General features: G+C 39.0%; 1 protein-coding gene across 2 annotated transcripts in view; it reads right to left on the bottom strand.

The window, feature by feature from the left end:
* The window catches only part of PTPRO (protein tyrosine phosphatase, receptor type, O), a 283,195-nt gene that overhangs the window by 124,566 nt on the left and 134,251 nt on the right, over nt 1–24,378 (bottom strand). For both annotated transcript variants that reach the window (XM_011990820.1, XM_011990821.1), the window contains exon 2: nt 7,243–7,516. In XM_011990820.1, coding sequence (XP_011846210.1) covers nt 7,243–7,516 — 274 coding nt within the window. The remainder of the gene's footprint in view (nt 1–7,242; nt 7,517–24,378) is intronic.

Raw genomic sequence — 24,378 nt, 5'->3', positions numbered from 1 at the left:
GATGTGACTATCTCAGAGAAGAGACAAAGAAATAAAAGCAAATGTGGAGCACATACTGTTTAAAGAAAACAAAAGTAGCTCTGTATTACTTATTAAATGCTAACTGCTAAGAGTTGCTCCTTTCTGAGATTGCTCTGTTTAGTGGGACTAAAGAATTAAAACTAAAGAAGCAATTGTGTTCATGTTCAGTAACCTCTGATGTGACCAACTGAAGAATGTGTCTCTTCCGGCCAAGTTCTCTTGAGAGAGAGGATCTGGGATTAGACCCTCACTTCTGATGGCAGGCACAGGGAAAAGGGACTGGACTGTGACCAGAGCTACTGTTTGGTGTTTAGATGATTATTTGAGACCTGACCTGGCACCTCAGCTACCTCGAAGCATACCAGTGAGGTAGGTCTGGCAGCAGCGGCTGCCCATGGTCCAAGCTAGGTGGTGACCATCACACCCAGTACCTTAGTTCAAGTCCTCATCATTTCTTTCCTCGAGCATTTCAACAACTTTCTAAATTATTCTCCCTGCCTCCATTCTCCCCTTAATTTTCTTACTCATTTCTGCTCAAAATTTCCATGTCTGTAGGCTACTTGATATTCTCACTTTAGTCAGAATCTTTGTCCTAAACCAGTCACCTCCATCTCACTGATATTTCCCTGCCCAATCTGTCTCAATCTCCTTCACTTCTGACACCTCGAGTAACTTTCTATTTAGTGCCATTGATACATATTATGTTGATTGATCCTGTACTGCATGCTTTGTTAAGGAGCTTACTTTGCATTATTTTATAATGCCCCCCACCAAGTAGGTACTCTAATTATCCCAATATTACATATTATAATGATATGACAGATCAAGTGAGCAAACTACAGTCCACAAAGCCAAATCTGTTCTGCCACCTGTTTTTGTCTGACTTTTAAGCTAAGAAAGGCTTTTACATTTTTAGATGTTGGACCTAAACAAAAGAAGAATAGTATCTCATGGCACATGAAAATTATATAAAAAATCAGATGTTGGTGTCTCTATATAAAGTTTAGTTTTAACATAGTCATGATAATTTGTTTATGTATCGTGTGTGGCTGCTGTTGTTTGCAACAGCAGAGTTGTGTAGTTGCAATATAGACTGTATGGCCATTAAAGCATAACACACTTATTATCTAAGACTTCATAGAAAAAGTTTGCTAACCCCTAGAACGAATTGTAGATTTGAAAACTAAGATTTAGAGAACGTAATCATCTGCCCAAGGCTATACATATGGTTGAACGACTACCCCAAATACTTGCTTTACTCGCTTGATAATTTTTCAATTCCAATGCAGGATTCAGGATCTCTTGGCTTGCAGCTCTGCTACAAGAGAGCTTTCCCCATTCAAATCCTATTATGTAATTTCTCCCTCATCACTTATAGGTTAAAGTCTAAATTCCTTGGCAAGGTACTTAAAGTTCTTCAACATTTCTAGCCACCTTTCTTGTTATTTTCTGGAACAGCTAACACTTGCCATCTTAACTTCTTGCAGTTACCAAGTGTGCCACACTATGTATGCCTCCATTATTTGCATATATGATTCCATTTCACTCTGTAACACTTTCTATTCTTTATTCTTTTGGGAAATTTTCCTTCGTTTTTTAATGATTGTTTCTTCTGTGCTGCCTTCCCAGTGCTCCCTAGGAAGGCAAGGCAATCTCTTTCACATAATTCTTTCAGTGTCAGAGGCATTTGAACCACGGGAACCCCATCTTGAATAGGGACTGGGTAAAATAAGGCTGAGACCTACTGGGGTGGACCTTGGTGATAAAACAGGTTGCAGTAAAGAAGCTGGCCAAACCCCACCAAAACCAAGATGGCGATGAGAGTGACCTCTGGTTGTCCTCACTGGCTCATTGTTCGCTAATTATAATACATTAACATGCTAAGAGACACCCACCAGTGCCACGATAGTTTACAAATGCCATGGCGATGTCAGGAAGTTACTCTATATGGTCTAAAAGGGGCAGAAACCCTCAGTTTTGGGAATTGTCCACCCTTTTGGGAAAACTCATGAATAATCCACGCCCTTGTTTAGCATGTAATCAAGAAATAACCATAAAAATGGGCAACCAGCAGTCCTTGGGACTGCTCTGCCTAAGGAGTAGCCATTCTTTCATTCCTTTACTTTCTTAATGAACTTGCTTTTGCTTTGCACTGTGCACTTGCCCTGAATTCTTTCTTGCCTGAGATCCAAGAATCCTATCTTGGGGGTCTGGATTGGGACCCCTTTCTGGTTACAATAGCAGCTATCATATTATTTGCAATGGTTTTTATTTGTCTCTTCCACTATAGTATAACATCTTTGATTATGAGTATTTTTATCTCTCTTTATTTCTTTGGTACCTAGGACATGGCACAGAGAATGTACCTGATAACTAAAATAAAAACTCATGAATTATTTTTATTTAGAATAGGTCTGTATAGAATATTATATTTGTAGAGTGTCTCCTTGTGTATTCTTTAGTGTGTACAGCCAGTATCTGTAGAACTTCACTGACACGTGACACAGCTGTGTGTGTGTGACATTTCCTCAATTTCCAAGCAACTGATTCCAGGTATCCTTTTACCTGCTGAGAAACTACCCCTTTCCTCTGAAGTGCATGCAATATACTGAACGTTCTCAATCAATTAAATATTAATGAGATGTCACAGCCTAAGGGTTGTGAAATTCTTTTGAACTGGCCAAATGACTCTGCTATGCCAAATTTATTCTTTGACATGTTTTTCAGCTTTCTCTAAGAGTGACAGACTCAGAACAACTATAGCGAAATATCAAAGGACTGCCCTGGGGCCAATTGCTTTGTCATTACTTATTTCATCAAGACAAGCATCTAACACACAATAAATGACTGCTACAAAGGTACTCTCTTATTCTCAAGAGAAATATGTCAACTCTGTGAGCAGATACTATAAATGTTTTCCAAACTTGTTTAAAAAGCTTTCAGTTAGAAAAATAAAGATGGCAAAAACACATCATTAACTGACAGATAATGTTAGTTTCAGAGCTCAAAAGTTATCTGAGTCATCATGTACTTTAATTCCCTCTCTTATGAAGGTGGAAGCTGAAACCCAAATGTCACTAAATGCCAGCTCATGCCTAATGTCACAGAAATATTTGTGCACTAATCCCCACTTCTTATATTCCCAACTTATTATCGCTCCTTAAATTTGGGATAATGTAATGGAGCCTTTAACAATGGGGTACAAGACAATATTTGATAGGCCATCATGAATTAATTTTACTCTTTGGAAATTAATACGTGTTTCCTCTTCCCCTTAACATGTAGAAAGCCCCAGGACAACATCACTTCTTCTCTACCTCAACAAGCAAAAGCCACGTAATCCACGAAATCATAACTATTCTTGAGGTTACGGGAGAGGTGAGGTAGCAAGTCAATCAAGTAATATGAATTGCAAGGCGTGAACAACCCCTCTGGAGATAGGCGACACACTATTTCACCTTTTGGCAAAGCACAGCAGGAAGAGGATACAACATTGAAGCAGGTAAGAAGAAAGTAGCTCCAATTTTAATGGATTCATAAAGGCTAAGTATGGTCTAAATGGATGCATAGAATTGCTCTGTCCAATATGGTGGTTATTAGCTACATGGAGATATTTAAATAAAATTTTAAATGAACTAAAACTAATTAAAATTAAAAATTAGTGGCTACTATGTTGGACAATATGGATATAGAACATTTCTATCATCCCGAAGTTCTGGGTCACCACTAGTCTAGACTAACTGGGAGACACAGACACAAATAGAGTCTACTGTGTCTCTCTCGCTTTCCCTTTGGGCCTCTACCCCATGCTCATGAGGACTACCAGAGGCAGTCTCGTAAATATAGGGACTGGAGAGAGCCTCCTTCTGGGGGGTTGGGGATCGGTGTGGGAGGCGACAGGCATGCAGATGATAATTGAAACCACTAAGAGGCCAACAAGAAAACTTACTTCCCTGGACCTTTCCTGAATACAAACCTTAATGTATTGTGGAGGGGCAGAAAAATCTTTCCCTTCCAGTTCTCAGGAAAAGATCCCTTCTTTTGAAGGGTGAATAGAAACAAAAGACGCCTGTTCCTGGGAGAGGAGCAGAAACTCTTTTGGGCCCAGCGTCCTACGTTGATACAAAGTAGAGTATCAGTGGTTCTGCTACCACTGGAGAAGAGGCAGGAAACTCTCTGACCCACAGATTTAATGTAGAATTTCAGTGTCAGTGTAATTTGAGGGGTAAAAATGTCAAGAATGTCCCATCTAATGTCACAGGGTCTGCCTAAGCCTGAGACTGGATCATGAGAACCAAGAACATCTTCTGTCCCCGCCAAAAAGTTAGCGATGAGAGAAAAACAACAGCAGTCTATTGCTGGGGGAGCTCTTCTGTGGTGCCGATGTTCAGGGCTTGCTGCATACTGAGGGTGGAACTGAAACACTGAGAAATACCCTCTACCACTCCTGGCAGCCTACCATGGGAAGAACTGGAAATCTGTGATGAACAGAAGGTGTCTAATACCTTAAACCCAGCTCAACTATTGACTAGATCTACTCACTGCTCATTCTACCTAACAGCCTAGCAATATGGTAAATTCAAATTCAACCATATAAATAATTGTATTATATTATAATAATAAATATTAATAATTACATGTATATTGTCTAAACCTACACATTTAAATTGCTAGTGACTAGCTACATATGGCTATTGAGCAATTAAAATTAGGCTAGTGCAGCTTTATTTTTACTTAAATTTAATTTCTGTTTCAAAGTAAAAAAATGGGTAAATTTGTATATTGATTATATGTTGAAATAATATTTTGAATGTAATGGATTAAGTAAACCATGTTATTAAAATTGATTTCACCTTTTAAAAAAGCATTTTAATATGTCTACCAGAAAATCTACTATTACATATGAGGTTAACATTCTCTTTTTATTGGATAGTGCTGTCCTAAGTACTCCAGTTAAAAGACAGAGATTTTTAGATTGGAAAAAAAAAAAACAAGACTCAACTCTGTGCTGTCTACAGGAAACCGTTTTACATGTAAAGACAGAAGTAGGCTGAAAGCAAAAGCATGGATTAAGTATGCCACACAAACACTTAAAAAAGAAAACTAAAATGACTATTTTAATATCAGACAAAAGGGAAATTAACACAAGGCATATTGCTTGGAATATAGAGGGACATTACATATAGTCAAAAGGGTCAGTTTATCAAGAAGACACAGCAATCTTAAAAGTTTTTGCACCTAATAACAACAGCGCTTCAAAATATGTAAAGCATAAACCAAAATAAGTGAAAGGAGAAATAGACAAATTTACAGTTACAGGTGGAGACTTTCAGATTCCTCTATCAGTCATTACTAGAAAAAATAAACAGAAAATCAGTAAGGATATAGAAGACTTGAACAAACAACGTGACCTGGTTGGTACTTATTGAAATTTCACCCAGGAAGTGCTCACAGAATACACAGCAAGAAAGACCATATTTGGGCCCATAAAACAAATCTCAACAATTTTCAAGTAAATGAATCATATAAAATATGTTCTCTGATCACAACAGCACTTCCTCTAGAAATCAATAAAAAAGATGTCTGCAAAATTTCCAAATGTTTGGATATTCAACACACTTGTAAGCCCTACAGGTCAAAGAAAAACATCACAAAGGAAAATAGAATATGTTTTGAATGGAACTCATCATAAATGCTAAGTGATATTCTAGAAAGCTTTTAGCATCTACTTACCTATCAAATTTCTTCACGAAGGCTTAGCTAAAGGGCTGAATCATTCAGCTGCAACTGATGAGGAATGGCTGAGTGCATGCTCATAAATGTTGGATCAGCAACTGTCATTACAGTCCTAAATTTATTTTTCTTTGTGCTTTATTTTTTTTCCTGTGGATCTCTCCTATTACTTGCTCAACTAACTTGAACTAATATTTATGGATCATCTATTAAGCAAGCATAAGCCTTGGGCTAGGTGTTTATGAAATTATGGAGATAAGTAAGACAGTTTTTGATTTCAAGGAGTTTGTATTATAGGCATTATGTGCCTATATCTGCTGCCTAAATCTGACTTGCAATTCGTCTTTTTCTAGAGCTTGTTTAAGACAGTATTTTACCAGGTAAGTGCTCCCTTTAATTCAGCTAATAGATTTGTTCATTATGTCTATAAACTTTGAAGGTCTTGGGTGTACACCATTCCTAATTTTTAGGACTCACTACTGATCCTGGGATTCTGCCAATGGAGACTTGAATTAATTTTTGACAGACGTATTAAAAATATGTCCTCTAGCTTGGTTCTGAGTTTTTGCTTCTTGTAGTTTCTGTTTCCTTTTATCCCAACAGACAATATCACTGTCTTTTCCCTTAATTATCACGAGAACAATCATGTGTAGATGGCATTTAACAAATTGCAGTTGTTGCAAAACTTGCACTGAAGAACATAAGCAAAAGGGACTTTGCTGAGCCATTATATTGTGCTAGTGATAAACTCGGCTGTCTTACAGATATCAGTTTTTCTTCCACATGTCAACATAGACAGTAGAGTCACATCTTAATTTGACATTAGATATTAAAGTCAGTGAGTAAAGTGAAAAAAAATCACATGGAGTTAAAACCATTCCTAAAAATTTCCCAATGTCAGCCTTAACTCTATATGACATGGACTCATGAAGGTTAAAATGCCAGTAATTTTTTTCTTGGCATTTTTTCTTGAGAAGTAGAAGGCAAAGCTATTTTGAAGACGAGGTAGGGAATAACAAGTGATAAATAAATATATCTTTTTCTCTCTCTTAGCCAAAGACCTATACCTGAATTTGAGCAGGCTAAATAGGGGTATCAGTTCGTTGTCCCCAAACTGAATTGCTAAATATGAGAGTACGTGCTCTGGAAAAAATAGACAAGTTATGATGACATTATTAAGTAATACAGCAGAACATTACACAGTGCAATCATGAACTTGAAATTGCCGTTCAGTCTCAAAATATACTCCTTCATTGAGGTTTACTTTTTTTGGTTTAAAAATATTTTTGTTATCACAAGGTAAAGAGTAAACATCAAACTCCAGCAAGAAGCTATATTGTTAATATAGCTCATAACATTGGATCTATGTCACGTGGCGTCAAGGCAAGTGATTTTGCCATTCTGGGTGGCTTCTCTCAATTCAAGCCACATGAGAAGAAACGGGAACAATAAGAAGAAACAGGGGACAATATTACACGTGATGCTTACTTGTTAACACAGTGATTGATCTGGATGGCTTGGTCACCACATTTCCATTTACCACTACCAGAGTGATTATATAATAAAGGCCATGATAACTGGCCTTAAAAACAACAGGAGGAGGCAAAGTGCTGTTGAATTCCTCAAATTCGAAGAAATAATTTTTGGATTCACCAGTTATCTTCACAACATACACAGATGCTGGACTGATGATGTCTGAAGTTTCTAATGAGACAACGATGTTATTATCATCTTGGACAGTTACATGGAAAGCTGTAGCGTTCTGTTGAAAGAAAGAGAAAAAAAGAGATGGAGGTTATATTCAGATAATTGGCAATAAAGTCATACTAAGATAATTTTTACATATTATTGTATATGATAAACTAATGTTTATGATAAGCCTTATTTCTTAAAATAGAGTTACATAGGTATTTTAGTTACACAAGGAAAATCAGAAAGAGATTATCCTTCTTAGGACTAATAATCTTCTCAGGGTTTTACTTTGAGGATTTTTTTCTACTGACGCTGCTTCCAGTTTATGGACAATGTCATGTAGTAAACAAAATAAACATCTTGTGGAGGATTAAATAATGAATGAGTCATTTTGACACTCAAGTTCTAGGGAAGTTCTTGGTTTCAACTGTGCTGGCAAAGTTACATGGTTTAAAGAAGTACTCTTTTTACTTTAGAGGGAGTGATGCTAGGAGAACATATCAAGGCAGTTATTTCCTCTCTTTCCTGTCACCTGCTAGTTCTGAAGATGATAAAAAAAGTCAGGATTGAGAAACTGGTGTTGATCCTTGTCATTAAAGATTAACCAGCATAATCTCTTAAAGATGAAGGAAGCTACATTAGTGAGGAAGAGATCAGATGGAAGATCTGAAGGTGTCTACGGGATCAGCAGTTGATGGACTTTTTAAAAACTTTGCTCCAAGTCTCCAGATATATGTTTATGGACAATATCTGGAAAGTCATCCGTGGAATTGGTTAAATATTCCTCCCTGATTCTGTCTCAGACTCCACAGGCAGAATTAATCTTTCTTTTTGGTCTCAAACAAGACTCATGTACTTTGTACCACATGCTTGTGTTTAATTTATCTTCTAGGTGTGTAGTGCCCCAGGTGAGTAAGTTACTCACTGCAATGGGCCTCAAATTTCTCTTCTATAGTAGCAGGATGGAAAAATTGCTGAAACTCATTAAGGATCTACTGGGATCCAACCACTATCCCAGGTGCTCTCTATATAAAAATATCACATTTAATATTGAAAATAACCTCCTGATATAGGTATTGTTATTTTTAATCTCACTTTGTAGCTGAGGAAACTGAGGCTCAGAAACATAAAGTCACTTGCCTGTAGTCACAAGTACAAAAAATCAGCCTAATTATTGTTCCACATGTTAATTTGTCTTCATCTCCTAACTTACTTTCCTAACACCGAGTCTGTCACATAACACATAACATGTAACTGGTAAGTTTCTGTTACATCAATGAAGGAATGGCTGATTGAATCAATGATATATGGGCATTTGCCTCTAACAAATTACTCAATTTATTGATTTTGGTTTTATTATTCTTATTTTTAATTGATACATAACAATTTTACATCTTTGTGGGGTACCGTGTGATATTTGGATACATATATACATTGCATAATGAGCAAATCAGGGTAATTAGCATATCAACCACATCAAATATTTATCACTTTTTTGTGTTGGGAACATTCAAAATCCGCTTTTCTAGCTATTTGAAAATACACGATGAAGTGTTAATATAGTCCCCCTATAGTACTATAGTGCATTACAACTTATTCCTCCTGTCTAGGTATACTTTTGTGTCCCTTAACCAGCCTTTGGCTGTCCCCTTCTCTCTCCCTTCCTTGACTCTAGTAATGACTTCTGCTAGAGCAACTTGCAAGTTTTTTTTAGCATTCACATGTGAGTAAAAACGTGGTATTTATCTTTCAGTGCTTGGGTTATTTCACTTGATATAATGTCCTTTGGGTTCATCCATGTGGTTGCAAATGACAATTTCCTTTTTATTTTAAGGCTGAATGATATTCCATATATATATTTACATATATATACATATATATACACACATAATCTTTTCCTTATCCATTCATCCTCTGATGGACACTTAAGTTGATTCTGTATCTTGCCTCCTGTGAAGACTGCTGCAATAGACATGGGAGTGCAGAGAAATCATCAACATACTGATTTCCTTTCCTTTGGATAGATACCCAGTAGTGGGATTGCTGGATCATATGGTAGTTCTATTTTTAGGTTTTTGAGGAACCTCCATACTGTTTTCCATAATGGCTGAACTAATTTACATTTCCACCAACAGTTTAACTTATTGATTTTGGTTTCTCACATATTTTCAGCAACCAAATGAAGCACACAGTATACATCACTACTCTCCAAGAGGCTTTATAGACCAAAAAATGTACTGACTTTTTCTTCTTATTTTATTTTTTAGAAATCCAGTGTTTACAGGCCCTAGTACTTATAAAGAATGTCTGGCATAAACAAATTTAATTCTGTCTTAACACTGAATAGACTAAATTGTGTTCCCGATAATCTCATCATATTGGACCATAAGTCCTCTAAGGTCAGGAACTGCATGTTATTTCCAGCTGCGTCTCCAGCTCTAGGATTAGTGCCTGGTATATGCTAAGTGCTTTTGATGTGGGTGATCCTAGGCAGATTTCTGTAATATGAGCTAGGTATTGAGAATGAACTTTTAAAATGTCCCTTTATTGGACTATGTCATGTAATAAACAAAATAAACATCTTGTGAAGGAGTCAATAATGAATGAAAGTCGTTTTGACACTTAGGTTCTAGGGAAGTTCTTGGTTTCAGCTATGCTGGTGAAATTACATGTTTCAAAAAAATATGAGTGAGGCTGTGGCGTCCTAGAAAAATTCTAGGAGAATGTATCAAGGCAGTTATTCCAGACACATGGGCATGTTTCTAACATTGAGCAATGTACTTCTGGGATCAAACACAAAATATGAGCCATGCTATATTGCCAGTGGTCCAGGTGGAATTGTGAGGCTAGCCTAAAGTTCGTAAGAGCATTTCACTGTTTGGGCAAGAAGGATAAAACATAAGCAAACAGAAAAAGAACAGAAAAAGTATTTAATGTGTTGCCTATATATGGAGCTTAACAAATGCTAGCTCTTTCCCTTCTCCATTACCCTTTTCTTTCTTTTGAATTATGCTTCTGCAAGTTATGCTTCAGTTATGGCCATGAAAGTTCCTCTCTGACTGTTCCTCCAGCAAATAATAACCATACACTCTGGACAAATTACCAAATAAACAACTAAAGACTGAATCATGAACAAAGCAGAGATTTTTGGAGGGAAGTTGACACTTGGCAGAAGGTATTGGCACAGAATGAGTTATTTTTATATCTATCTTTCTATCTATCTATCTATCTATCTATCTATCTATCTATCTGTCTGTCTGTCTGTGTCTGTCTGTCTGTGTATCTGTCCATCCGTCCATCCACCCACCTGTCCATCCATCCATCTTCTATCTCAGCTTATAGCCAGAGGGCAGAGGCTTCATTCAGCACAGTGTGAGACAGCTGAAACTCTGACAAAATGTCAGTCTTTCTGGCCTGAGGCAAAAGATAAGAGAATCTTGGCAACCACCACTAATGGAAAGTGAGTGGGTAATCCTGAAAAGGAGTGAGCCAAAACAGGGGGTCCTAAAGTCTGTCCAAACCTCAGGCTGATTCCTGAGCCATTCATAGGGTGGTCAGGCTGCAGGTAACCCAGCCAAAGCTAAAAGAATGGTCCTAAGGTTCAAGCTGCCACCCACAAAAAAGCATGTGTAGTTTTCATCCAACCAAGTGAATTTCTTGCTAAGACTAAAATATTAGCTTAATCATGAAACGTAAATATTACAGTCTTTATAACATAATACTCACAATATTCAAGAAATCGTCCAAAATTAGTCCATATACAAAGATCCAAGAAAATGTGACAAATTTTCAAGAGAAAATCCAGGTTTTGGATGTAGCCAAGTACTTTAAATCAGATATTATAACTATGCTTAATAAACTAAAAAGTATGCTCATAATGAATGAAAGGGTAGAAAATTTCACCAGAGAAATAGAAACAAAAAAAAGTAATTCTAGAACCGAACATAGTTCTGTGTTACTCAAAGGCCTTTTTTAAAAAAATCAAGAGAATTTTTGCAATATAGACATATTTGGTTTCATCCTCAGTCATTTAGTCCTACCCAATGTCCTGAAGAATACGGTCACACAACCGAAAGGAATTTAAAAATATTTAGGGCTCAAGTAATGTGCTGCCTCCACACCAAGACTGAGGGAAGACCCCTTGCCTCATGGGTGCCTGGTCTTCCCGCACATTCAGCTACAGTGAACAGGACCGTGGTGATCGTCATACTTATCTAAAGAGAACAGTGCAGGGCTAGGCTTCTGCATCAGGGTGAGACCAGCGCCAGATGTGCCCTACCTCCCTGCCTCCTGAAATCTCCCTCCTTGCTACTCAGTACTGATGGCATCACTCATCAAGACCAGTGTGTTCTGCTACTGTCTTGTTCCTCTGCTGAGGGAGAGAAATCTGTTCCTATCTGAGCAAGAACTTGGAGAACTTCCCTTCTAGGTTCCTTTTAGGAGAGCAGATGCTCTGACTTAGATGAAGAGATGAGATGGGCTTTGCCCCACCTACAACCTCCTCTCCCCTCCCTTCTCTTTGAAGAAAAGATCAAGAAACCTAGTGTCTCCAGTGGAGGCGAGGGAGACTCTCTATGAAGTACTGGGGAGGACAACACATAAAAGGAAAAAGTCATTATTAGATGGTAGCAATTGAGGCACAGGCTGCCGTCTGTCCAGCTGGCTGACTACATGTAATGAAGGGCACATCCCCTCCCCTGCTAGGTTGAGGTGCTATCCATTCTCCCCCTCTTCCTCAGTTAACCCCAGAGCTTCCAATACCATGTTGGGGTTTGAGTGCCCCTCTAGAGGAAGGGCTTGTTCTATACTCAAATTGATTCCCAGGGGCTCTTTCTGAAGAAGCAAAAGGGGCTGGGGATGGGAGTGTCTGAAGGTTAAGGTAGCAACAGATGTCTTTTTCCCCTTCATAAATAATTTTTTAATTCTTACCCTCACCATCTCAGGCTTTACATATGGAAACCCTAGAATAGAGGGCTCGGGGATCTTCCGTTCCTCCTCAGAGTGGGTGAACGTGAGAGAAGGGTTTGTATTTTTAAAAATTAAATTTAATAATAGGCTACTATAACCTCCTTTTGCCTGTGGTTGTGACCTGTGCCTGTTGGCCCTTTTCTGCCAATAGGGTGAACAAAATTCTCTAACTGTTTCCTCTCCCTTCCCCATACCCAAAATAAACACACATGCACAAAGGTTCCTAATGCTTAAAAAGAAAAAATGATCTTAGATTATTACCTGTATAATGTAAATCGGGATTAACACCAATGCACATTAAGACCTGACTAAGTCAGAATCATTCACCTGTAGAATTTTTTAAAGAAAGTTGACATTTTCAACCATAGCATTTCGTCAACTAAGATTTGAAATTAATAGACTTCTACTAGTAATTCAAGCAATTGTCCGTACCCTTAATATGACTAGAAAGGTCCAGGTTGCTATCATAGATGCATGATCTCTTTTCCCTTACTACACTTTCTTTTAAAACCTATTAGCTGAGGATCACAGACATCCTAGCCTCCTGCACCAAATCTAGAAGTATTGCATTGTTAATGGTTCGTGGCTCTATGAGCAGTCTGCTGTTGTACCCATACCCTCCAGCTTTGCTCTGTCAGTGTCCCAAGGGGGTGTCGAATCAATAGTGGGTGTGAACAATGAATTGAGAATGTGGGGAACAATTTTCTTGGCCATCAGAAGCATAGAACAGCTGCGTCAGGGTTGTCCCCTGCTTGGTGGAGCAGGGCGGTGCCAGCAGTCCAGGAGCAAGCCCTGAGCAATGCGCATGGGTGAGGAACATTTGTTGATGAGTGTATAGTGTGGTGCTGGGTCACAGGTGTGCAAGAGATACCCATGTACCCAGAGGTTCCAGGCCTCAAAGGTAGATGGGATGCCCTCCCATCCCTGTGATGGTGCCATGGAGGCTATCAGCACAATGTGTGCTTCTGATGGACAGGCCCAAAGTGCAGTGGGGGCACTTGACAGTCTAGTGAAGTCATCAGCCCCTGTTCTGGTGGGCTACTTTGCCCAAGGGTGCACCTGTTCCTGCCACTTTGTTCCCACTCGTGCTCTGAAGCTAACTCCTGCTGCTCCTGAATGCCCCCATACCCTTGCTGCTACAGCTGACCCGATGGAGTTGGATCCTCTGTTTACTAGGCACACCAATTCTTCCTCTAGCATCATCAGCTTACTTTAGTGTGGGGAATATAATGTATTTCCTAAGGAAAGCAAAGAGCCCTCCCTCTAACCTTCCTAAGCAAAACAAAATTCACCTTAGCTCACGGTGAATACATTCCCAGGATCAAGCAGGGAACACAAGTAATGTGTAGGTTGGTCTCAACATCTTCTGCCTCCTCATCTTCCCTCCCTCTTAAGGAAAATTCATCAGCATTGAGATACTTCTAAAATTCTGGCACAACCACAACAACAAACAAATTAGACCCCAATTAACTAGTGCACCTGAGCTCTCCAGCAATACTTCTTAAACTTCTCATTTTTCCCCTATCATAGTGCCCTTCTCTCTTTAAACTTCTCTCTCTGCAAATTTTATCTTTTCTTCTCTTCTATCCTTTTGCTTTCCTTAGAATCTTCTATAGACAGACTTTACAAGAGGGTATCTGGAACAGCTGGGATGTCCTCATTGGATAGAGAAGACTTGGGAACGAGGTAAAGAAAGAGTAATCACACCCATGGTAGAAGTTACTAATTGAAATACTCGTTTAGTTGATACAAATTAAGAACCTACTAAGAATCACACAGTCTGCTAAGTACTGGGGATCCAAAGTCCTGCCTCCAGGAGCTGCAAGTTTGGTGGTGGTCAGTGGTTGTTTACTTACGAAATGCTTAGTGAATGGGGAATCCTGATTATAAATATGCTTTCAAATTAACTGAGAGCTGATGAAAAAATCCTTTTACTTTTAACCTATTGGAAAATTTGCCAAAGTGTTTCATTTTTCATGATAATGTTTTTTATACTAAGTGTGCTTTAGGATTTATTTGGAATCTCAGAATTTTTGTGTCTCAAAGACCTAAAAATAATGATCCTTACTAATAAATCTTACTGTCAACAAATATAAATAGAAATCATATGGATATTGTGCTTCATATCTGAAAGTTGCATTTTTAGGAGAAAGTGTTTATTCATATTTCCTTATTCACTTTTCACATAGATAGTACTGTTTGGTGCATAACAGGAAAGTCTATTAAGCAAAATGTAGACAACTCTGGCACTGAGTATCCAGTAGCATTGAAATCTGGCTTCTAGTTCTTATTGATTATAGCGGGTGATTCACTAACTCAGAAAACAATAAGTTTAGAAGCATCAAATATGTAATTATCAATAATTTTTTCTCTATGTTTTAGCAGCCAATAACAGAAGGTGGTTGTGATAATAAGAAGAGGAGTAAATAGACTCAATTTTGTAAAGTGTTTAAGAAATATATGTCTAATGTGTGTCATGATGCTTCCTAGGCAGTAAAATCATCCAGAGAAAGGGACTAATCTTCCAAATGCTAACGACAGCTTTGGGGATGATTGTATCAGCCATGAAAATAAGCATTGGCCCATGCACTCCCAGGTTGCCAAAAATAAATCAGAGTGGGCTAATCAGATTCAGTTGGTGCAACTAATGAGAGGAAGGCAGCAGGCCAAGTGAGATCTAGGCAGTGCGCCTAAAAGAAGTGTCATCTGTGCTCTTGCTTTCTACTCTGTCGTCTTTACCTTAGCTTTTCCTGGAATCTATGTTTAGGAGAAAATTCCGAGAGTATGCTGCAGGCACGTAATCCCTGCTGAGAAGTAGAGCAGGAAGGAACAGTTAAAATTAATAGAAATTGATCTGATAAATGTAGGCAAGTCCGATGCTGATTTACTTGGTTACTGTAAAAAAAATATGTAAAACTTTTTTGAGACGAAGTAATAGTATTGCTTGACTCTGCAGGAAAAATATTTTTGCTGAAATTTCCTTTACATAACAAATTTAATGTAGTGATTTCTCTGGTCCAGCTCTCATTGTATGCTTGAGAAAACAGCAGTGCAAATGTCATACAGCTAATTGATGTCAGGATGAGGTCTAGGATCCATATATCCTTATGCCTCTTGGTACTTATCTTTCCATAACCAGTGGGGCCAGCTAACTGAGGCATCAAAAGGGGGTTGGGCACTTGGCTTCAGCGCGAAGGGGGAGCCCAGGTGCCTGTGACCTGTTCTAGAAGCAGTCTTCGGGGAGAGAAGCTACTGGAGACAGAGTGGGTAGCACTGAAGAGGTGACTAACACAAGACGAGTCCCTGGGCTGTGGGACAAGGACCCAAACTGGCCAGAGATATGTACCAGTCAGAATCAAAGGAAATCGCCCACCATCATTGACAAATATAGCACTATTGTCTATTAATCCCCTCATCTGGACCAGGCTATGTGCTAATTTGTTTATATATATTTTTTCTTTTACTCCTCACAGCAATCCTTAGAAACAAGTGTTATTATCTCCATTTTACCCAGACAGGTTAAATAATTTGCTTAAGAGCAAGGCAACAGACTTGAGATCAGAAGGCCTGGGTTTCTGTTCTGCCTCTGTAGCCTTTTACCTGTGAGAACTAAGGGAAGTCCAAGGATCTCTTAACTTCATCTTCTTAAATTATAAAATAGGGTTAATTCCTGAAACTCATGGAATTTTTGTGAGGATTAAATGTCTTCTGTAAAAATGCTAACACTATGAACTCAATAAATACTAGTTGTATTTCAAAGATTATTGTGTTGTATTTTAGTTTTGAGTCACTCAATGTCTTTCTTTTCTTTTTTTTTTTTTTTTTTTTTGAGATGGAGTCTCACTCTGTCGCCCAGGCTGGAGTGTGGTGGCGCTATGTCGGGTCACTGCAACCTCTGTCTCTCGGGTTCAAGCACTTCTCCTGCCTCAGCCTCCCAAGTAACTGGGATTACAGGTGCCCACCACCATGCCCGGCTAATTTTTGTACTTTTTAGTAGAGATGGGGTTTCACCATGTTGGCCAGGCTGGTCTCGAACTCCTGACCTCAGGTGATCTGCCCGCCTCAGCCTCTCAAAGTGCTGGGATTACAGGCGTGAGCTACTCGATGTCTTTTAAATTATAGCAGTTCTATAAACATTTGTTTAACTAACTTCCAAACACTACAGAATTCCGTAATTATGTTCACTGGATGTTTTGTTCACAGAGCATTGGAGAGCTATCCGTTTGTTAATTCAAGAACACACAGGCATGAGCTAAGTGGCAACCTGGCACCAGGCATCATGCTAGGTGAGAGCAGAGGCACATGAGTCAGATGTGCCTCCTTGCACTCTAGGAGCTCACTCTGTAGTGAGAGGCAAACTCAAAAACTCAAATACACAGTTAGGATCTGAAGTGTTATTAGTTATCGAATTTGAGTAACAGTCCAGATGACACCTACTCTTCCGCCTGTCTGAAATTCTATCTGAGCTTGCACCTTCTTATGGGACACTGCTTCTTTCCCACTCTCAATCTAATGAGGTCCTGACGAGGGTTGCTAATCATGCTACCCCGTCACTGGGTCTGAGCAGGTACCTTGAAGCAGTGTAGGAGAGTCATGGCACCTGGTCCCCTTCCTGTGATGCTCATGTGGACGAAGCCAGGCCATCCACAGTGGTTCCTCTGAAGTTTTATAACTAGAATTCATGGGAAGGAGCTCTTGTTCCTCTCTGGCTTTAAGTATGTATGAATGCAAAGCTGAAGTGTTTGTCATTTCTGCCCCATGAAGATAGTTACTAGCGGTAGACTCCCTGATTTGGTCTGAGGCCCTGGTCACACTCATCCAAAGACCCAGTCACTGTGCAGTTTGGTGACACGAGTGAATAAATCCCAACATATTCTTTAATTTGTTTGATCTAGACTTCCAAGATTTGCATCCAAATATCCTGGCCAATACAAGAGAACTGTTCAGTGCCACAGACATGTAGACAAAAAGGCCCTCAATTCTGATTCTGCAGATGGGTGTGAAGGAAGGCTTCAGGGAGCAAGTGATGTTTGAAAGATGCTCATGAGTTTGCCAGGGGAACACGGGTCAGAAAAGTCACTTGTTAAGAGGGAAGAGCATCCAGAGACCGCTAGAGTGTTTAGATCAACGGAGGATGCTCAGAATAGAGTGCTGGTGGCCCAAGCCCAAGATGCGCCTTGCTAAGGAGTTTGGCAATTTTTTAGGCCAAAGGAAATCATGAACTGTTGTAATGCAGAAAAGTGATATGATTCGATTACAGTTCAGCAAGACTTATATAATTAGGAGTATGCAGAATAACAGGCTGACTGGGCTGATGTAAGGCCAATAGACAGTAAGGAGGGTGTTGCAATAGTTCAGGCAGGTAAGATGCTGAGTCAGAGCCAGTGCTGGCTGCACCAAATCAGACTCTGTGACATACATCCAGAGCATGATCAGTGCTCCAGCTGGCAACCCAATAAATGATCAGATTTAGTAAAATCCTGCTGTGCTCAGGTTACCACTTAGGAAGGAATAGGCTGCTCCGTTCTTTTAAATAGTAATATTAATGATATTTGGTGCTTACATAGCACCTATGGCCATGATTCTCTGCAGACATTACATAATGCATCCACTGAACATCCTTCCTGTCTAGCTACCAGGATACCTTTTCCACCCAGGTATTCTTTCTTTTCAGTTCCTTCGGGAAAATCAGAGTCCCAGAGCTACCCTTGCCAGGTTCCTTCTGACACTTGGCTAGAATTATTCACAGCTCTCAGAAATTGTCAGAGCAGATTTTGACTGTTGATCTCAAAGGCCAGGGATGGCCTCTCTCTAATCTTCCATTATTTATGCAGTCATTCCTCAGATATATTTTGGGAAACAAGCATGCATCAGAAACTGAGCAGAACACTGGGGATACCCTCTACTTGGGAGTAAAGGGGAAAACAGGAGTTAGGATCCTTTGCCCTTCCTAGAATTGTGTCTGACCAATAACAATAGCAATGATGATAATAAGGATGATGATGATGACATAACAAAGAACATCCACTTACATCATACTTATTGTGTGCCAGAAACTTTCCTGAAGCTCATATGGCAGGTTCTTAGATGCTTGTTGAATTAGAATATTTACAACTGGCTGTGTAATACTAGACTTTTTAATATGTATCCTAAATGTATCTCCTCAGATACAGTATGCCAGTTCTCTACTCCTAAGGGATTTGGTGCCTGAGCCCAGTGCATGCTCAGTCTTTCCTGTGTTTAATGGTCAGATGCAGGCTGGAGTGCAGTGGCCGGATCTCAGTAAGTAGATCTCGGTAAGCCTCCCAAGTAGTTGGGACCACAGGCATGCACCACCAAGTCTGCCTATTTTTTTGTATTTTTTGTAGAGACGGGGTTTCACCATGTTGCCCATGCTGGTCTCAAACTCCTGAGCTCAAGCAATCTGCCTACCTCAGCCTCCCATCATTCTTTATGGTTTCAGAATGAAGAAACCTGTTATTTGGTAAAGGGACTCCCAACTGCCTATTGCTGTCAGGCAGGTAATATACATGTGAGAGGCAGCCAGGTATAAGAGGATACAAATGATGGAATGTTAGCAAACTGGAGGGTACATACAATGTTTAAGAGCATCATTAAAAAGCACAATTACAACAAAATAAACCCCTGCTGGCCAAAGAAAATACATTGGCAGGTCAGCCCCACAGCCTGTAGGCTGCCAGATTACAGCCCCAGCCTGTAGGCTGCCTTGAATTCCTTGCACTGCCATTTCCTTGACCATTACTCTTCTTTTGTCCTTCAGTTTCTAAATCATACACTATTTTCTTGGCCCAACCAGAGTGTAGGTGATAGCTACAGTCTGTCACCAGTTAAGCATTAATTTAAAATAAATACAAATGATATTTTCTTATCAAGTTGCCATATGTGTGTGCATGTGTATAATGACAGTTCAATATATATAATAATGTAACAATTATTTCCTGACTTCTAAAATGAACTCAGACTGGAAGCTCTGCACAACTCTTAATTTTGAAGATTAAATAAAACACGCTTGAGGAAAGAATTCAACTGGCCAGTTTTAAGTGAAAAGAAACTGTTGTGCCAAAGAGATGTGCCAAGATTTTATGTGATATGTAGGGTAATATTAATAATCGTATATCACATTTTATATTTTAGAAAGCACTTTCAAATAGATTTTCTCCTTTGATTCTCAGAACATTCCATTAAGTTATTATCTCAATTCACAGAAGAAGAAACTGAGGTTCAAAAAATTTAATGGATTTCTCAAGGCTACCCTATTATATTGTGGAGGAGACAGCACTCAAGGCAATTCTTATAACTACAGATTTTGTGACTCTATTATACTACAGTCCCCAGACTGTACGATCCTGGAGCCAAGATGATTTCCCAAGTGCCGCCTTTCACATCTGTACTTAATTGGTGGCAAATTCCCTCAGCACAAACTGTGACTGACTTCTTTTAGAATATGCTTGATAAATGCTCAAAAAGTGTAGCATCATGAAAAAAACAGAAATTTTGGAGACACAGAGACCCGGGTTCAAATCCCACTTAAGTGACAGTCTCTCATTTTTATTCTTTGAACCTCAGTTATTTAAGGTAAATCATGGAAATACTAAAAGCTTATTATGACAGGTTTTTTGGGGGTTAGAGACAAATGAAATCATATGTGCAAATTTTCCATCCAAGGACCCGATATTTAGGAGATCCTCCAAAAACAATGACTAATGTTTCTACACAATTTGTGATCTGTTTTCTCATTGATTTTCTTTGAGACGTATACATTTTAGAAGCTGTATTTTTTTTCTTTTTTTTTTGGTCAGGACACTAACGCCATGATTCCTAATTGGTTCAACAACTATTCCGACTTTCAGTCTATTTATTCAGTAATCAGTATTACTTCTCTTCGTGGCATCTCGAACAAGAGCAGCCAGTATTTCTTTTTCTCATTTTGCCTGCAAATAACAGCTTGAGCTCACCTGTTTTACAGCTCACCTGTTTGATGGAAGGTTACCATGGGAACAGTTTTAGGGCCTACTGTGCTGAGAAGTTTAAAGACTTGGAAGCTGTGCTTGGCTGGTGACTGACTGGGTAGGGGGTCGGCCCACAACCCAGGAACCCATAAAAATACATTTGTTCTCAACAGCTCAGTGATCAGGCAAATTCCAAAACTGTGCAACATTCTTCTGGCATAATTTGTTATGAAAAACAGGGGTTCCTGACAGGTTCGTTTTGCCTCTGAAACAAGTTTTATTTTCATAAAATGAAGCACCCACAAATATCATTTTGCCTGACTTTATTTTTTCCCATCCTTCTTTTCCATGCTTACTGGTATTTCGAGTTTGAAAATGGTTTTTCCCCAGCAAGTTGTGAAAATGTAGCTGTCCCACTTATTGAAAGATCATGTGAAAGACGGTGGTGCTAATCATTTATTTTGGAATGGATGAGTTCCGTCAAATTTCCCCACAGGCATGAAATGTCAATTCAGCTGTGACACCAGTTAATTAAATCCTGATGATAGCGAACAAGAGTGCAGCCTACTTACGAAGCTCACAGCATATTTAGGCAGTACACTTGTGACCTTTTGTACGCACTGCCCTTTAACTCCCCTTCTTGTTGAGTTGTTAATATCAGCAACAACAAAATTGTCAGAGCTTTAAAGCAAATAGTTTATTGAGCCCTCCACCTTCACTAAGGTTTTCGGGGTCTTCTGAAAGACTGATCCCTATATATGCAGAATAAATTAAAGCCCAGAAGTTAAGGGAGATTTAGGGCAATACTTTACACAGATGCTTGACTCAACGTTTACCTTCAGATAGTTTTTAACAATTAAGTGCCTGCTGTATGCTTCTTGCTGAGAATGTGATAGTTAAGACAAGAAATCTGGTTTCTGTCCTAGTAGTGTTTTGAGTCTGTGGAGAGAGAGGAAATACATTATTTTAAATAACTAGATAACGGCAAGTGGAGAAAGCATTGTTAAGAAATACCTGATGATCAAGGAGCTCCTAGCAGGTGGCTCCAGCCTAGAGTAAGTGCTAGTTAGGCAGAGACCTATGGGCTGGTAAGAGTTGACCTGATGATGAGTTGGAGAAAGAACAGGACCTAAGGACAGTGAATATGAAGACCTGGGTGCTGGAGAAAGCACAATGTGGATGAGAAACCAAAACAACATTAGAATGGCCAGTAGAGGAGGCATCATGGGAAACTTTGTAGACCCTTCTAAAAAAGTTAGAGGCTTTATGCTAAAGGCAATGGGAAGCCACTTACAGGCTATTTGGCAGGGAAGTGGGATCATCTGATTTACATTCTGTAATAGAAGCAAAAAGTTTATGATGTTACTTGCTGGCTCCAGAATTCCTATTGGGGGTGGGAACTTTTATTGGAAAAATACTTGGTAACCAACCACTTGGGCTAGAAGGAAATACTGATGGTGTGAGCTGAGGAACCCAGGCAAACAAACAAAAACCAGACATCCAAACTGGGATTCAAATCACAAAGGATTTGAATAAAGAATAAAGAAATCTGGAATAAAGAAAGGGTATAAGATAAGAGCCCCCAAGATGGTATGATGCTGGGATGAAGAAGGGGCAATCTGCCAGTGGAAACATCCAGATGGTGAGAAGGGCAGAGGAGATACAAGACTGGAAATACCTAATGCACCATTGGAGTTCACATTCTGAATAGCAAATAGTTCTCCGTCTCCCTGAGTCCCAATGTTCACTAAAGTCGGCTATGCTCACAAGTGCTTTGTATGAGTGGATCATCCATGGAACTTGTAGAAGGGGCTGAGTTTCACCTGGAGGTGTTAGGGCACAGAAGCAGTATTTGTGGAAGTTGGCTCCTGAGGGAAGAAGAATTTATAAGAATGAATGTTTATACCAAGTTAACAAAAACTCCAAGAGGGATTTTTGATTTCCATCAAAATGGAATGAGACTTTAAGCCAATCTTAAAACTCAAGGGGCATTAAGAAGGTCCCTCTGGTTAGAGTATGACTAACTGGTTGGTGGGTGTAGGCAGCAGTGGATGTGACTGCATTAGGCTAGGAGAGAAATTATGGCCACTAAGACTAGGGTAGTATCGGGTGGAATTTAGAAGCCATATCCCTTAGCACTGAGTTACTTAAGAATGGATTAGTTGTGGGCTGGTTACAGTGTTGATTTGTACACACACACACACACACACACACACACTCACCCCTACCTCACTACCATAAAAAAAACCAACTGCAGGGGAGCAGATACTAGCTGGGAAGGAGGGAGGGTGACATATATCATTAGTTCAGTTTGATGTATACAAAGTATGAGATGCCTGTGGGCATCCAAGCGCAGATGCCAAGTAGGTGATGGGATACATGGATCCAGAATTCAGAAGAGAGGTCTGAATCTAATATTTGGAAGTGATTGACTCAGAGATGAAGCTATGAGAATCAAGGAAATAGCATAGTGTGCTATGCACCTAGAGCTTGCTTTTATTAAGAGCCTACTTTGTGTTAAGTACTTTTTAGGCATTATTTCACTTAATCCTCTTAACAACTCCCTGAAGTAGATATTGTTATTTGCACTTTTCAGATTAGCAGTCCAGCCTCTGAAAGATTAAGTAATATATCTAAGGCCACACAGCTTTAAGATGGTGGATATGAGAGTTAATCTCACATTCCTTTGATCCCAAAGCCTGTGTATTAACACTGATTCTACACTCCCTGCATGGCAGGTTTGTGCCACGGATGATTCCTTATTCTTTTTCAATCATGAGATATGAATATCACTTTAAGATCAGTCATTTTTATTACATGAGGAGTTACAGGGCAATTGGCTGTAGTGGAAACTGTAGTGATTTAAAGACAAATAGAGCTGAATATGAATGTTGGTTGCGTCGTACACAGACAAAATTTCTCTCAGCCTTAGGTTCTTCATCTATAAAATGGGAGAAGAACACCAACATTACAAGGTTGTTGTGAGATTAAAATGAAAAAATGTAATTAAGGTGCTTGCCATAGTTTAGATGTTACACACACTATATGCTTAATTTTGATGGTTTAAAAAAGTGGAAATTACGTTTAATGCATATTACTAGGAAAGTTCCCATTACAGGCATTGCCAAACTTTCTGAATAACATAAGAAACCCAACAGTCAAAGAACAAATTTAAATTTTCCTTTGCATAGGAACCATCAACATCATGCTAAAAATCTAAAATAACCATCACACAATTTTTCAATGTGCATTTTTTCAGAAACTGTGATAACTCAGATTTGCTGTTACTTGAACTAGTGACAAACATAATTGAATCAGAATGATTACTTCTTGTGCTATTAAAATAGCCTCTGACATATTCTCAATCTTTTCTATTTTTATCTTCTTCAAAATACTAGATTATGAAGCATAATGGGATTATAGTGGAACAGGATTTTGTTAAAACAATAGAATTATGAAAACAACAGGATTATGTAGCGTAATGAGCAAAATGATTTTGATTAAAAAATCTGCTTATTAGATTGTTGTACACAGGCAAATTATATAGCCTGAGACTCAGTTCTCTCATCTGAAAAATGGGGTTAATACATCTTTCAGCCATAATTTTGTGATGATCATATTGGATAATATTTATAAACCACCTAACATAGCTGGGTGCATTCTAAGTATCTGATAAATAGCGAGCTCTGATCATGTGAGTATTCAGCATTTTAAAACTTAGGGAAAAATAAACCATGGGGTTTCTTATTCATTACCAAATAAAAACTAAATTACTTAGCTTAGCACTCAAAACCTTCCACAATTAGCCCCCAATTTACCATCCATCTTATCTGCCACTACTTCTCTGTCACAACCTCCATGAACTCCATTAAACAGTCAAACTCCTCAGTCTCCATATGCCCTGGCTGCTTCCCTGCCTATGTCCTATTTATGCATTCCTTCTTGTTGAAATATCCTGTCCCTGCTTCAAATATCTGACACTATTCAAGTACCA

Source organism: Mandrillus leucophaeus, unplaced genomic scaffold, assembly GCF_000951045.1.
Source record: "Mandrillus leucophaeus isolate KB7577 unplaced genomic scaffold, Mleu.le_1.0 Scaffold383, whole genome shotgun sequence".
Lineage (NCBI taxonomy): Eukaryota > Metazoa > Chordata > Mammalia > Primates > Cercopithecidae > Mandrillus > Mandrillus leucophaeus.
The sequence above is the reverse complement of the archived record's forward strand: the minus strand, read 5'-3'. Positions and strand labels throughout refer to the sequence as shown.